This window comes from Salmo trutta, chromosome 27, assembly GCF_901001165.1.
Source record: "Salmo trutta chromosome 27, fSalTru1.1, whole genome shotgun sequence".
NCBI classification, from domain to species: domain Eukaryota; kingdom Metazoa; phylum Chordata; class Actinopteri; order Salmoniformes; family Salmonidae; genus Salmo; species Salmo trutta.
The window spans coordinates 13780988-13795907 of NC_042983.1; the positions used below are offsets into that span (position 1 = coordinate 13780988).

Genomic DNA, 14920 nt, shown 5'->3' on the forward strand with positions numbered 1-14920 from the left:
CGGTACTTTACTAACCTCCCATATCACAACCAGTTTATAATGGAACTAAGCCTAAGGGACAGCATTTGAAGATGAAACTAGACTAGTACTGACAGAATGTCCTGTAGTTTTAGGTTTGCACAGTGAAGTGAGCGAGGAACGGAACTGGTTTCACAGAGACCATAACATGTAGGTGAAAAGGTACGACATACCTGGTACACTGTAGAGAGAGATCTAGGGCTGGAGACCAAAACCTCTTACACACACTAGGGCTGGGCGATATGGTTTTAATGGGCTTTCCCCATTCTAATTGTTTCAACCAAACTTCAGCCAAAAATAAAGGTTAAAACTGACAGTAAGGTAGTTCTCTTTGTAGAATATTGCATAAGAATCAAAATCCTCTTTGTAGCCTCTAACGCTGGTACTCGACCCATTGTTTCTATTTGCATAGTTATTTGTTCAATTCCAGCATTGTAATCCATTTCTTCATTTGCCATCACTTACACACCATGTCAAGTTGCCATTGTCTTAGTATATCGCTATTCCCAACAACAACAAAACATCCTTGACAAAACAATAATTCTCCTCTGACTGCATTTTCGGCTTCAATTGCAGTTCTTACTTTCGCCACTAGGGGTAGTCAGATGATTGTTGTTGACATGTTGTGCTTGCAAGTTAGCTAGCAGTTCTCTTCTCAGCTGTTAGTTTCTCACTGGCGATAAAAACAGATGATTGCCCTAATTCTTTTGAGTCATTACTGAATTATTTCATGTAACAAATAAAATCCAAACCAATCCGTGAACGAATACCGTTATACTGTGTTTTATGGTTTACCGCCCAGCCCTAACACACACACACACACACACACACGCACACACACCTTCCAGTGTGTATGATGTCTGATGATGCATACCACACACAGTCTACCAGCATACAACAGGTCATGCTAACATGTGTATGGTTCTCATAAAAGTATGTGAGGGGGTGTGTGTGTGGGGGAGGGGCTGTTTTGGGGAAACTGACAAACTGAAAAGTTCTAAATCTTGAGAGGTCACAGTCAGGGGGTGTGGGGGGGTTACCATGTGGGACAGTCACAATGTGTGGATTCAAATGTACAGAATCAAATGCTCCTCTGTCCACAAAACAGTCTCATTGATCCGGTTACTTGTCAGAAGTAACCAGAATACATGAGTTCAGTGGGTTAAGAAGGCGGTGAAGCTTTTATGAGAAGGGACATGATGACCAAAGACACCACGGACAGACGGACGGACGGACAGGCAGACAGACAGACAGACACTCACCGTCTGAGAGGTGACAAGACAGAAAGCAAGGGAAAGAAAGCCATGAGTCAGTCCGAGAAAAAGAGGAAGAGAGAGATGAAGAAGGAGAGATAGGCAGACTTCACGGCGAGAGAGGGAGAGGGAGAGAGAGAAACACTCACCCTCTGATAGATGACAGAAAGCAAGGGGAAGAAAGCAAAGAGTCAGTCAAAGAAAAAACGAGGGGGAGAGAGAGGTAGAGAGTTGTGCAAAGCCTGAAGAGAAAGCATCAGAAGTAAGGCAAACCGATACAGACATGAAGGCTAAAGCGCTTGGGGCTCTAAGGGCTAGAAGCAGTGGCGGAAAATCAACTTACATGACCAATTTAGTACACTTCAGGCAATATGTCTGAGTGCACTGACTTCTGGTATTTATAGCATGGGAGGAAATAGTGCATTATAACAGATACACCCAACACTTCTTTTGACAGCTATGTTAACGCTGGAGTTACATAAACAGCAATCCTGTGTGAATACTACGCACGCTAAAGCAGACACGCATCTACTGTTTTTAGGGAACTTTTCAGGAACAAATGAAGAAATAGGCTGCTCATATTGCGGTGTACTGTAGTAATGCTGCAATTACCATAGCAGCAACATTGGATTAACAAGAAACTACGTAGTGAGTGCATTGTAACAGAGCGTTTTGGTTGTTATTACACTGGTCGAATAAGGAGCCCAGGGAGGGTCGGTCAGGGAGCGGGGTCATAATGTGACTCCCAAATGGCACCCTATTCCCTACATAGTGCCCTATGGGCCCTGGTCATAAGTTGTGTGCTACATGGGCGAATTGGGTGCCACTTGGGAGGCGAGCGTAAGGTCGTGGTGGTACCCTACCTTTGAGGGCGATGACCTTGCTGGCAGGGTTCATGATGGCACTGTCAGCAGAGATGGGACGTCTGCTGGGGTTATTGGGGTCGGCCATGTCTATGATCACCACCTGGTTCTGCTCGCCCACCTTCTCCCGGATGCAGATGAACTTGTCAGACTCCATGGTCAGGTAGCTGAAACCAATGTTAGCCGGGTTCACCCCCAGGTTCTGCAGCTGAAACACACCGCAACACACACAGCCGTTTCAATGGATTGGGTATAATTTGACCTCTTTTGGCATAGTTGAAAGGTGTGCCATTATTGCTCACATCAAATCAAATGTTATTGGTCACATACACATGATTAGCAGATGTTAATGCGAGTGTAGCGAAATGCTTGTGCACCCGTGCATCAATCTACAGTGGGGGGAAAAAAGTATTTGATCCCCTGCTGATTTTGTACGGTTTGCCCACTTACAAAGAAATTATCAGTCTATAATTTTAGTGGTAGGTTTATTTGAACAGTGAGAGACAGAATAACAACAACAAAAAATCCAGAAAAACGCATGTCAAAAATGTTATAAAATGATTTGCATTTTAATGAGGGAAATAAGTATTTGACCCCTCTGCAAAACATGACTTAGTACTTGGTGGCAAAACCCTTGTTGGCAATCACAGAGGTCAGACGTTTCTTGTAGTTGGCCACCAGGTTTGCACACATCTCAGGATGTGATTTTGTCCCACTCCTCTTTGCAGATCTTCTCCAAGTCATTAAGGTTTCGAGGCTGACGTTTGGCAACTCGAACCTTCAGCTCCCTCCACAGATTTTCTATGGGATTAAGGTCTGGAGACTGGCTAGGCCACTCCAGGACCTTAATGTGCTTCTTCTTGAGCCACTCCTTTGTTGCCTTGGCCGTGTGTTTTGGGTCATTATCATGCTGGAATACCCATCCACGACCTATTTTCAATGCCCTGGCTGAGGGAAGGATGTTCTCACCCAAGATTTGACGGTACATGGCCCCGTCCATCGTCCCTTTGATGCGGTGAAGTTGTCCTGTCCCCTTAGCAGAAAAACACCCCCAAAGCATAATGTTTCCACCTCCATGTTTGACAGTGGAGATGGTGTTCTTGGGGTCATAGGCAGCGTTCCTCCTCCTCCAAACACGGCGAGTTGAGTTGATTTGGTCTCATCTGACCACAACGCTTTCACCAGTTGTCCTCTGAATCATTCAGATGTTCATTGGCAAACTTCAGACGGGCATGTATATGTATTCTTGAGCAGGGGGACCTTGCGGGCGCTGCAGGATTTCAGTCCTTCACGGTGTAGTGTGTTAGCAATTGTTTTCTTGGTGACTATGGTCCCAGCTGCCTTGAGATCATTGACAAGATCCTCCCGTGTAGTTCTGGACTGATTCCTCACCGTTCTCATGATCATTGAAACCCCACGAGGTGAGATCTTGCATAGAGCCCCAGGCCGAGGGAGATTGACAGTTCTTTTGTGTTTCTTCCATTTGCGAATAATCGTACCAACTGTTGTCACCTTCTCACCAAGCTGCTTGGCGTTGGTCTTGTAGCCCATTCCAGCCTTTTGTAGGTCTACAATCTTGTCCCTGACATCCTTGGAGAGCTCTTTGGTCTTGGCCATGGTGGAGAGTTTGGAATCTGATTGATTGATTGCTCTGTGGACAGGTGTCTTTTATACAGGTAACAAGCTGTGGTTAGGAGCACTCCCTTTAAGAGTGTGCTCCTAATCTCAGCTCGTTACCAGTATAAAAAGACACCTGGGAGCCAGAAATCTTTCTGATTGAGAGGGGGTCAAATACTTATTTCCCTCATTAAAATGCAAATCAATTTATAACATTTTTGACATGCGTTTTTCTGGATATTTTTGTTGTTATTCTGTCTCTCACTGTTCAAATAAACCTACCATTAAAATTATAGACTGATCCTTTCTTTATCAGTGGGCAAACATACAAAATCAGCAGGGGATCAAATACTTTCCCCCCCCACTGTAAGTGACATAATACAATCATCTCTATCTAAATCCGTCAGTTTAAGCTCTCTCTCTCTCATATATATATATATATATATGCCTTCCGCATCTGTGGTGGAAGGTGGCCGAGCTACAGCCGTGTCTCAGACCATGAGACATGCCGAAAATCAGTCTTCTCACAAAAACATCTGTAGCATCCGAACGGCTTGGCCTACACGATGCCGTACTCCGATTTGCTCTACGCCCCCCACAAGCCCTACAGGACTCGCCTGAAGTCGGTAACGCTGATGTGCCAACTTCTGTCTGTAGCATCCGAACAGTTTGGGCTACAAACTAATGACTCTAATGTAGAAAGGGCAGTCTTCTCAGTCACTGGACTTAAATATGTGTCCCCAAAAATATATTTACTGAACTTTCTTATATCTCCTAGAATTAGGGCAGACACTTCAAAACCTTATGATGTAATTTTCTTTCTTTTTTGCAATTTATTATTGCACAGCTTTTCAATACGTGTAATAACTACATTTTATTATTATTATGTTATATTAATAGCTGAATATAGAGAAAAAGCATTCCACCATGTCAGGGCCAGTAAAAATGCTGCTGTTATTTACTGAGCTTTGATTGACGAACAGCAAGCTTGACTAGTTCATAAAAGGTGTCGAACTGACTGAATAAAGTCGATCTCATATATCCTGGCCATTCATAAAATCATACAACGTAGTTCTATATCCATGGTATCGATCCGGACAAGAAGTTTAGGTTGCCTATCAATCATTGTTTTTTTAACCAGTGGACAGGCAGTGAAAAATGTGCTCTTGCAACAGCTGCAGAGTGCGGATCCCAGCCTGTGGAATAAAAGTGGGGCTTTTATTTCTCAATCTAAATAAAATATCCAAAGGCCTAATGGACACATGCTCAAAACTCACACACTTGATCGACGTAAAAGGGGCAATCTGTAGTTGCTACATCCATTTTTGGACTTGGATATATATATCCATTGATTCTTGAAGAATATAACTTATAAATGCCTCATGAGTTTAGTTCAACTGTCACTCTATGAGAACTCAAAATATAAGCTTGTTTTTCTCCAATGTTTGTAAAAAATGGTCAATGTAAACAAACACTGTATAGCCTCATAACATGGTTAAAACAATAATGTTGATATCATGGATGGTCAGTCCATCCATAGCTCGGTCTATTAATCTGAGATTGGTTACATTTCTCCATGTCCATTCCTTTAGCTTTTTACCAAAACAGTTTACCAAAACAGAGGTCCGTTTTGTTATTGTTTCATCTGTGGATTTGCCATTTAAACAGCTGCATATTATCAAGATATCAGTGTCACCAACAAAAAGTGAAACAATAGGCCTATAGCAAATGCAGAATTCATTTTTCACATGTAAATAGCACTTTTCAGTAGTGCTCAAAGCATGCCATTCCATGAGCACAGCATTTATTGTTCAACTCGAATCAATGAGCCGAATCAGTCCTCCATGACAACAAAATCATAAACAACAGAGTAGGGCTGGCTAATACGTCCTTAGTTTTGGTGTTATGCTCAGGTAAAACAATTTGGCTAATCTATACTTCCATATTTCCAAGTCATATTCTTGAAGATCAAGGGGTATAACATTTATTAGAATGACTGGAATTCTGATAAACGTTGTTTTTTAATGGAAATATATAATTTAAATTGTGTTATTATATGTAGTAGAAAGCAATGGTTTAGTTAGAAGAAGCCTACATAACCAACAAAGTAAAATCAAACATCCATATATGGCCAGCTATGTAAACTTTAACATTGATTTATCCTACAATAGATTCTGTTCAACTTGCAACATACATTTTTGTCTTCTTCTAATTGACTATTAAGGGGAAAGTACTCAAAAAGTAACTGAATGTAATCAGATTACATTAGTTTGGGTAATCCAAAAGTAACGTTGTTACAAATTTGGTCAGGTAATTAGTATCTGTAACGGATTACATTTAGAAAGTAACCTACCCAACCCTGTCAGTAGACTACCGAATTGCAACCTAACCAACCCTGTCAGTAGCCTACCGAATTGCATCAGTACAAGAGCTGTTCATTTGGCCCCCAAATGTTCATACTGGTAGGCTTTTTGGCGATTATCTGCGGATAAATTATGAAAACAGTCGATGAAGATGGTGAACCCTCTTCACTACAGGAACAATAGTTAGACTAGTGGAGAGATAGCCTCACTCTGGTACAAAATATGATAAAATAAAACAGATTTACTTGTTTTAAAAGCTAATGATACTTACAGTACATGGTATTTTCAAAGATATTGATATCGGTCTACTGATTTAATTCAAAGTGTTGACAATGAAGTAGTCAACTGCTGCTTTCTGTGTAGCAAAGCCAATGTTTAACACCTGCTTCATTCTTCAATCATAGCTGTATTGTGGATAGCTGAGAAGGAAGCTTGAAGCCTGTGGAAGCCAGCAGACCTTTTTTTATTTATTTCACCTTTATTTAACCAGGTAGGCTAGTTGAGAACAAGTTCTCATTTACAACTGCGACCTGGCCAAGATAAAGCAAAGCAGTGTGACACAAACAACACAGAGTTACACATGGAATAAACAAACATACAGTCAATAATACAATAGAAAAAGTCTGTATACAGTGTGTGCAAATTACGTAGGATAATGGAGGTAAGGCATTAAATTAGGCCATTGTGGCGAAATAATTACAATATAGCAATTAAACACTGGAGTGATAGATGTGCATAAGATGAGTGTGCAAGTAGAGATACTGGGGTGCAAAGGAGAAAAATAAATAAAATAAATAACAGTATGGGGATGAGGTAGTGGGCTATTTACAGATGGGCTATGTACAGGTGCAGTGATCATTGAGCTGCACTGACAGCTGGTGCTTAAAGTTATTGAGGGAGATATGAGTCTCCAGCTTCAGTGTTTTTGCAGTTCGTTCCAGTCATTGGCAGCAGAGAACTGGAAGGAAAAGCGGCCAAAGGAGGAATTGGCTTTGGGGGTGACCAGTGAAATATACCTGCTGGAGCGCGTGCTACGGGTGGGTGCCGCTATGGTGACCAGTGAGCTGAGATAAGGCGGGACTTTACCTAGCAAAGACTTATAGATGACCTGGAGCCAGTGGGTTTGGCAACGAATATAAAGCGAGGGCCTGCCAACGAGAGCATACAGGTCGCAGTGGTGGGTAGTGTATGGAGCTTTGGTGACAAAACGGATGGCACTGTGATAGATGGCATCCAATTTGCTGAGTAGTGTTGGAGGCTATTTTGTAAATGAATCAAGGATCGGTAGGATATTCAGTTTTATGAGGGTATGTTTGCCGCATGAGTGAAGGATGCTTTGTTGCGAAATAGGAAGCCGATTCTAGATTTAATTTTGGATTGGAGATACTTAATGTGAGTCTGGAAGGAGAGTTTACAGTCTAACCAGACACCTAGGTATTTGTAGTTGTCCACATATTCTAAGTCAGAACAGTCCAGAGTTGTGATGCTGGACGGGTGGGCATGTGTGGGCAGCGATCGGTTGAAGAGCATGCATTTAAATTAACTTGCATTGAAGAGCAGTTGGAGGCCACGGAAGGAGAGTTGTATGGCATTGAAGCTCGTCTGGAGGTTAGTTAACTTGTTATGGATAGGGGGCAGTATTTTCACGTCCGGATAAAAAACGTACCAGATTTAATCTGGTTATTACTCCTGCCCAGAAACTAGAATATGCATATAATTAGTAGCTTTGGATAGAAAACACTCCAAAGTTTCTAAAACTGTTTGAATGGTGTCTGTGAGTATAACAAAACTCAAATGGCAGGCCAAAACCTGAGAAGATTCTGTACAGGAAGTACCGTCAGACCATTTCTTGGCCTTCTTTGTCATCTCTATCCAAACAAAGGATCTCTGCTGTAACGTGACACTTTCTATAGGCTCTCAGAAGGCTCCAGAACGTTGAATGATGACTCTGCAGTTACTGGCTGAAAAACAGTAGCGTATTTGGTAAGTGGTCGATCTGAGAACAATGAGACGGGTGCGCGCGTGCACATGAAGAGTCCATTTTAGATTTTGAGTCTTTGAACGGAAAGGACGTCTCCCGGTCGGAATATTATCGCTTTTTTACGAGAAAAATCGCATAAAAATGTATTTTAAACAGCGTTTGACATGCTTCGAAGTACGGTAATGGAATATTTTGAATTTTTTTGTCATGATACGCGTCCGCGCGTCACCCTTCGGATAGTGTCTTGAACGCACGAACAAAACGCCGCTATTTGGATATAACTATGGATTATTTGGAACCAAACCAACATTTGTTATTGAAGTAGAAGTCCTGGGAGTGCATTCTGACGAAGAACAGCAAAGGTAATCCAATTTTTCTTATAGTAAATCTGAGTTTGGTGAGTACCAAACTTGGTGGGTGTCAAATTAGCTAGCCCGTGATGGCGAGCTATCTACTCAGAATATTGCAAAATGTGCTTTCACCGAAAAGCTATTTTAAAAATCGGACACCGCGATTGCATAAAGGAGTTCTGTATCTATAATTCTTAAAATAATTATGTTTTTTGTGAACGTTTATCGTGAGTAATTTAGTAAATTCACCGGAAGTGTTCGGTGGGAATGCTAGTTCTGAACGTCACATGCTAATGTAAAAAGCTGGTTTTTGATATAAATATGTACTTGATTGAGACATGCATGTATTGTATAACATAATGTCCTAGGAGTGTCATCGGATGAAGATCATCAAAGGTTAGTGCTGCATTTAGCTGTGGTTTTGGTTTTTGTGACATTATATGCTAGCTTGAAAAATGGGTGTCTGATTATTTCTGGCTGGGTACTCTGCTGACAATCTAATGTTTTGCTTTCGTTGTAAAGCCTTTTTGAAATCGGACAGTGTGGTTAGATAAAGGAGAGTCTTGTCTTTAAAATGGTGTAAAATAGTCATATGTTTGAAAAATTGAAGTTTTCGGATTTTCGAGGAGTTTGTATTTCTCGCCACGCCTTATCATTGGATATTGGAGTGGTGTTCCGCTAGCGGAAGTCTAGATGTAAGAGGTTAACAGTGTCTAAAGAAGGGCCAGAAGTATACAGAATGATGTCGTCTGCGTAGAGGTGGATCAGAGAATCACCAGCAGCAAGAGCGACATCATTGATGTATGCAGAGAAAAGAGTCGGCCCGAGAATTGAACTCTGTGGCACCCCCGTAGAGACTGCCAGAGGTCCGGACAACAGGCCCTCCGTTTTGACACACTGAACTCTGTCTGAGTAGTAGTTGGTGAACCAGGCGAGGCAGTCATTTGAGAAACCAAGGCTGTTGAGTCTGCCAATAAGAATGTGGTGATTGACAGAGTCGAAAGCCTTGGCCACAGCTGCACAGTATTGTCTCTTATCGATGGTGGTTAGGATATCATTTAGGACCTTGAGCATGGCTGAGGTGCACCCATGACCAGCTCGGAAACCAGATTGCATAGCGGACAAGGTACGGTGGGATTCGAAATGGTCGGTGATCTGTTTGTTAACTTGGCTTTCGAAGACCTTAGAAAGGCAGGGTAGGATAGATATAGGTCTGTAGCAGTTTGGGTCTAAAGTGTCTCCCCCTTTGAAGAGGGGGATGTCCACGGCAGCTTTCCAATCTTTGGGGATCTCAGATGATACGAAAGAGGTTGAACAGGCTAGTAATAGGGGTTGCAACAATTTCGGTGAATAATTTTAGAAAGAGAGGGTCCAGATTGTCTAGCCTGTCTGATTTTTAGGGGTCCAGATTTTGCAAATCCTATCTGGATTTGGGTGAAGGACAAATAGGGGAGGCTTGGGCAAGTTGCTGTGGGGAGTGCAGGGCTGTTGACCGGGGTAGGGGTAGCCAGGTGGAAAGCATGGCCAGCTGTAGAAAAATGCTTATTGAAATTCTCAATTATCGTGGATTTATCGGTGGTGACAGTGTTTCCTAGCCTCAGTGCAGTGGGCAGCTGGGAGGAGGTGCTCTTTTTGGAGTTTGTGCTACAGGATGCAAATTTCTGTTAGGAAAGCAAAGGCTAGCTTTTTGAAACTGCCTGTGTATATTGGTTCTTAACTTCCTTGAAAAGTTGCATATCTTGAGGGCTATTCGATTCTAATGCCGTACGCCACAGGATGTTTTTGTGCTGGTCAAGGGCAGTCAGGTCTGGAGTGAACCAAGGGCTATATCTGTTCCTGGTTCTACATTGTTTGAATGAGGCATGCTTATTTAAGATGGTGAGGAAAGCCCTTTTAAAGAATAACCATGCATCCTCTACTGACTGAATGAGGTCAATATCCTTCCAGGATACCCGGGCCAGGTCGATTAAAAAGGCCTGCTCGCTGAAGTGTTTTAGGGAGCGTTTGACAGTGATGAGGGGTGGTCGTTTGACTGCAGACCCATTACGGATGCAGGCAATGAGGCAGTGATCGTTGAGATCCTGGTTGAAGACAGCAGAGGTGTATTTGGAGGGCAGGTTGGTTAGGATGATATCTATGAGGGTGCCCATGTTTACAGATTTGGGGTTGTACCTGGTAGGTTCATTGAGAATGTGTGAGATTGAGGGCATCAAGCTTAGATTGTAGGATGGCCGGGGTATTAAGCATGACCCAGTTTAGGTCACCTAGCAGCACGAGCTCTGAAGATAGATGGGGGACAGCTGGAGATGTCCAGGGCACAGCTGGGGGCAGAAGATGGTCTATAGCAAGCGGCAACAGTGAGAGACTTGTATCTGGAAAGGTGGATTTTTAAAAGTAGAAGCTCAAATTGTTACATGATTCTTTAAAGGCCCAGTGTAGTCAAAATTATGTTTTTCCTGTTTTATATCATATTGTACAATAACTGATGAAACTAACACTGTAAAAGTGTGAACGTTTGATCAGTTTTATTTCCTGATAGTTGCTGGATGAAAATATAATCTAGCGTTAGACTGTACCACAGGTCACCAAAATGGAGCTTTTTAGGCAAACAAAAATTCGTACTACATGTGCTTGTGGAAAACACAAACACCCATAGAAGCAGTGGGATTTGCTGGAGTCGTCCCTCCATGAAAAAAATTATAGGAAAAAACAAAGGCACCAGTTGCTGACATTTGCCTAAAGGTGGGGAAAACAGTTGGTACCAAAATCACTCCCTCTATTAAAAGAACTCCCGTTCTGGTCCAATTTTCTGAGGAGGATATTCTTAAATGTCGTTTCCAAAAAGGTTAGGCGGTGGTGGCACCCATCACAGTCAGCCCATGGAAACAGTGTGGGCATACAGTAGCATACGGCAGGCAGACAGACAACAACAGGATATTAGGCTGACTCTGGAAAGCTTTATATTCAATGACAGCTGCTATTCATTTAGCTTTTACTGAGGCATTATACCATGACATGCAGAAGTAGTTTCTGCTGCTTATTTCATTCAAATAACCCAACACTACGAAATACAAAACTGTACATAGTGGTGCTTGTTTCAGAGAATCTCAGATGCCGAACACTAATAACTATGTAATTATTGTGTAATTACCATGTCACGTTATTTCTAAGTAAATACCATGTAAACAGCAGCATGTTTACATGGTTGATTCAGCACAGACCTCTGCTAGTGGGTTCACAGGGGCTTCCCGGAGTAGGCTGAGAATGTGCCCTGATCTCTAGTGTGCCTCCCAAATGGCACCCTATTCATTAGAGTGTGAAGGGCCCAGGGCCCTGGTCAAAAGTAGTGCACTAACATAGGGAATATGGTGCCAACTGGGACACAGGTCTGATCTAGAATGTGATGTGATCTTCTCTCCCAGCAGGTCATCATTTTCAGAGAGACAGATCTCCACTGATTCTCAGTAGTAGATTATCTCCATCATTGAGCATATCATTGTCCTAATGAGAAGAAGCCTCTTGATCTGAAGATATAGCCAATATCAGTGAATACTGAACATGGTTGGTTACAACCACAACATACCACCTGAAGGTTTTCAACCATTTTCAGTACTAGTATTCAGTGATACTGGCTAAATTCCAGGTCAAGTTGTTCTTGACCTTAGGCACAGATCTAGGATCACCTTGCCCTCCCTATTCCTTAACCATGGTGGTGGAAAAACACAAACCGACTCGTGTCTCTAGGTCTCCACTGGGCCTCACCCGGCTCTGTGAGGGGGTCAGGGGTTAGGATGGAGCATCAAATCAGACGATAACATCAGAGAGGAGAGGCCAAAAGAGGAGATATCTCCACTGGCTGCCAGAAATTTCTCTGGAGGAGGGAGGATAGAGGGGGATAGAGACGTAAAGAAAGAGGTAACCAGTAATCTGGGGGAATTGGGGAGGGGGGTGCTGTATTCAAGAATTCCTGGAATACAGTGCTTGTTTGAGGCCTGGGTTAGGGTGGGGTGGCTGAGTCACCGGAAGCACCCCCGTTCCTGTATAGAACATTCCAGACTAAATCACTCGCAACCACAACCCAGGGTGTTTCTCAATATGCATACTACAGTGCTCCACACTCTTATGCTCCGAGTGTATTCTCCGAGGACGTTCTTATTAGTACGTTCTTGTGAGGACGAGAGCGTGGAGAACGCATAAAACATTACATTTGAGAAGCACTCGCACTCCATTTACTGTATTACCTCACGCTGTATCGCCCCATTCACTGAACCTTCTTCCAGCCAGGATAATGGCAAGAGACTAAACTAGACATACACAAAGCAAACCATTTTACTTAATAATTATCAGCTAGCTATAAGTCAATAGTTATCATCTAGCTAGCCAGCTGGTTTAAACGGGCAAAAACAACCTAAAACTAATGTTATGCAAGGTAGATGACTAGCTGTCAATTCTTTGTGGGTAGCTAGATAGCCAGTTAGCACTATTGGACTTACTATGGTCATGCGATCTACCCACACGACAGTGGGTATTGTAGGCAGGTAAACATGTCAGAATTAGCACAGTATGTATTTATTAACGTATCATGATAAATGGATTGTAGTCAGGCAACATATGGAGATGTGAACGGGCAACATTTCATTCGGAAGTCTGAGTTTATTTTCTCGCTTCAACTGCAAAACAGCCACCATTGATTTCAATAACATTTTCCATCGTTTTTACACGGTGGCGTCTAGGCGTCACATTACGTCAACAATCCTGTAAATATTTGAAGTTGAAGCTTGCGTCGATGCATGCGTCGAAAGGAGAACAAAAACAAAGTATGCACCCAAGAAGTGCCCTCCGTGCTCCGTTCCACATACTCTGACCATTGTATGCTCCGGTTTGCGTGCTCAGAGCACGGTAGTATGCAAATTGAGAAACACCCCCGGTGTCTTGACACACACTCAGTTTCCACAGCCCAGTGAGTGCACCTGCACACACACGTTTTGTTCTTCTATCCTTGTGGGGACCTAAAATATATTTCCATTCAAAATCCTATTTCACCCCTAACCTTATCCCAAAACCCTTACCCTAACCCTAATTGTAACCCTAACGCTAAACCCTAAGCTTAAAATAGCATTTGTCCACATGGGGACGTGGGAAATGTCCTAAAGAGGGAGCATTTTCCTTGTGGGGATGTTAGGTCCATACAGGGATTGAAGAACTGACCAACACACAGTCACACACACCACTCCTCCATGGACATTTGTGTTACAACCTCACTTTCGGTGCGGACCATGGTTATGAGTGTAATCCATCGCTGTTTGTTTAGCCTAAATCTAATTTATTTGTCACATGCGCAGAATACAACAAGTGTAGACTTTACCTTGAAATGCTTACTTACGAGCCCTTTCGGAACAATGCAGTTAAAAATAAAATGTAAATGTAAATAAAATATCCTCTCTGAGGCAGCAGGCCTACCTGCATGTGTATGTACAGTCGTGGCCAAAAGTTGAGAATGACACAAATATTAATTTTCACAGTCTGCTGCCTCAGTTTATATGATGGCAATTTGCATATACTCCAGAATGTTATGAAGAATGATCAGATGAATTGCAATTAATTGCAAAGTCCCTCTTTGCCATGCAAATGAACTGAATCCCCCAAAAACATTTCCACTGCATTTCAGCCCTGCCACAAAAGGACCAGCTGACATCATGTCAGTGAATCTCTCGTTAACACAGGTGTGAGTGTTGACGAGGACAAGGCTGGAGATCACTCCGTCATGCTGATTGAGTTCGAATAACAGACTGGAAGCTTCAAAAGGAGGGTGGTGCTTGGAATCATTGTTCTTCCTCTGTCAACCATGGTTACCTGCAAGGAAACACGTGCAGTCATCATTGCTTTGCACAAAAAGGGCTTCACAGGCAAGGATATTGCTGCCAGTAAGATTGCACCTAAATCAACCATTTATCGGATCATCAAGAACTTCAAGGAGAGCGGTTCAATTGTTGTGAAAAAGGCTTCAGGGCATCCAAGAAAGTCCAGCAAGCGCCAGGACCGTCTCCTAAAGTTGATTTAGCTGCGGGATCGGGGCACCACCAGTACAGAGCTTGCTCAGGAATGGCAGCAGGCAGGTGTGAGTGCATCTGCACGCACAGTGAGGCGAAGACTTTTGGAGGATGGCCTGGTGTCAAGAAGGGTAGCAAAGAAGCCACTTATCTTCAGGAAAAACATCAGGGACAGACTGATATTCTGCAAAAGGTACAGGGATTGGACTGCTGAGAACTGGGGTAAAGTCATTTTCTCTGATGAATCCCCTTTCCGATTGTTTGGGGCATCCGGGAAAAAAAGCTTGTCCGGAGAAGACAAGGTGAGCGCTACCATCAGTCCTGTGTCATGCCAACAGTAAAGCATCCTGAGACCATTCATGTGTGGGGTTGCTTCTCAGTCAAGGGAGTGGGTTCACTCACAATTTTGCCTAAGAACACAGCCA

The 14920-nt window shown here is 42.8% G+C and overlaps 1 protein-coding gene across 3 annotated transcripts in view; it reads right to left on the reverse strand.

Annotated features, from left to right (window-relative positions):
- LOC115164348 (clathrin heavy chain 1) overlaps positions 1-14920 on the reverse strand; it is a 40182-nt gene that overhangs the window by 18020 nt on the left and 7242 nt on the right. For all 3 annotated transcript variants that reach the window (XM_029716741.1, XM_029716740.1, XM_029716742.1), the window contains exon 2: positions 2135-2342. In XM_029716741.1, coding sequence (XP_029572601.1) covers positions 2135-2342 — 208 coding nt within the window. The remainder of the gene's footprint in view (positions 1-2134; positions 2343-14920) is intronic.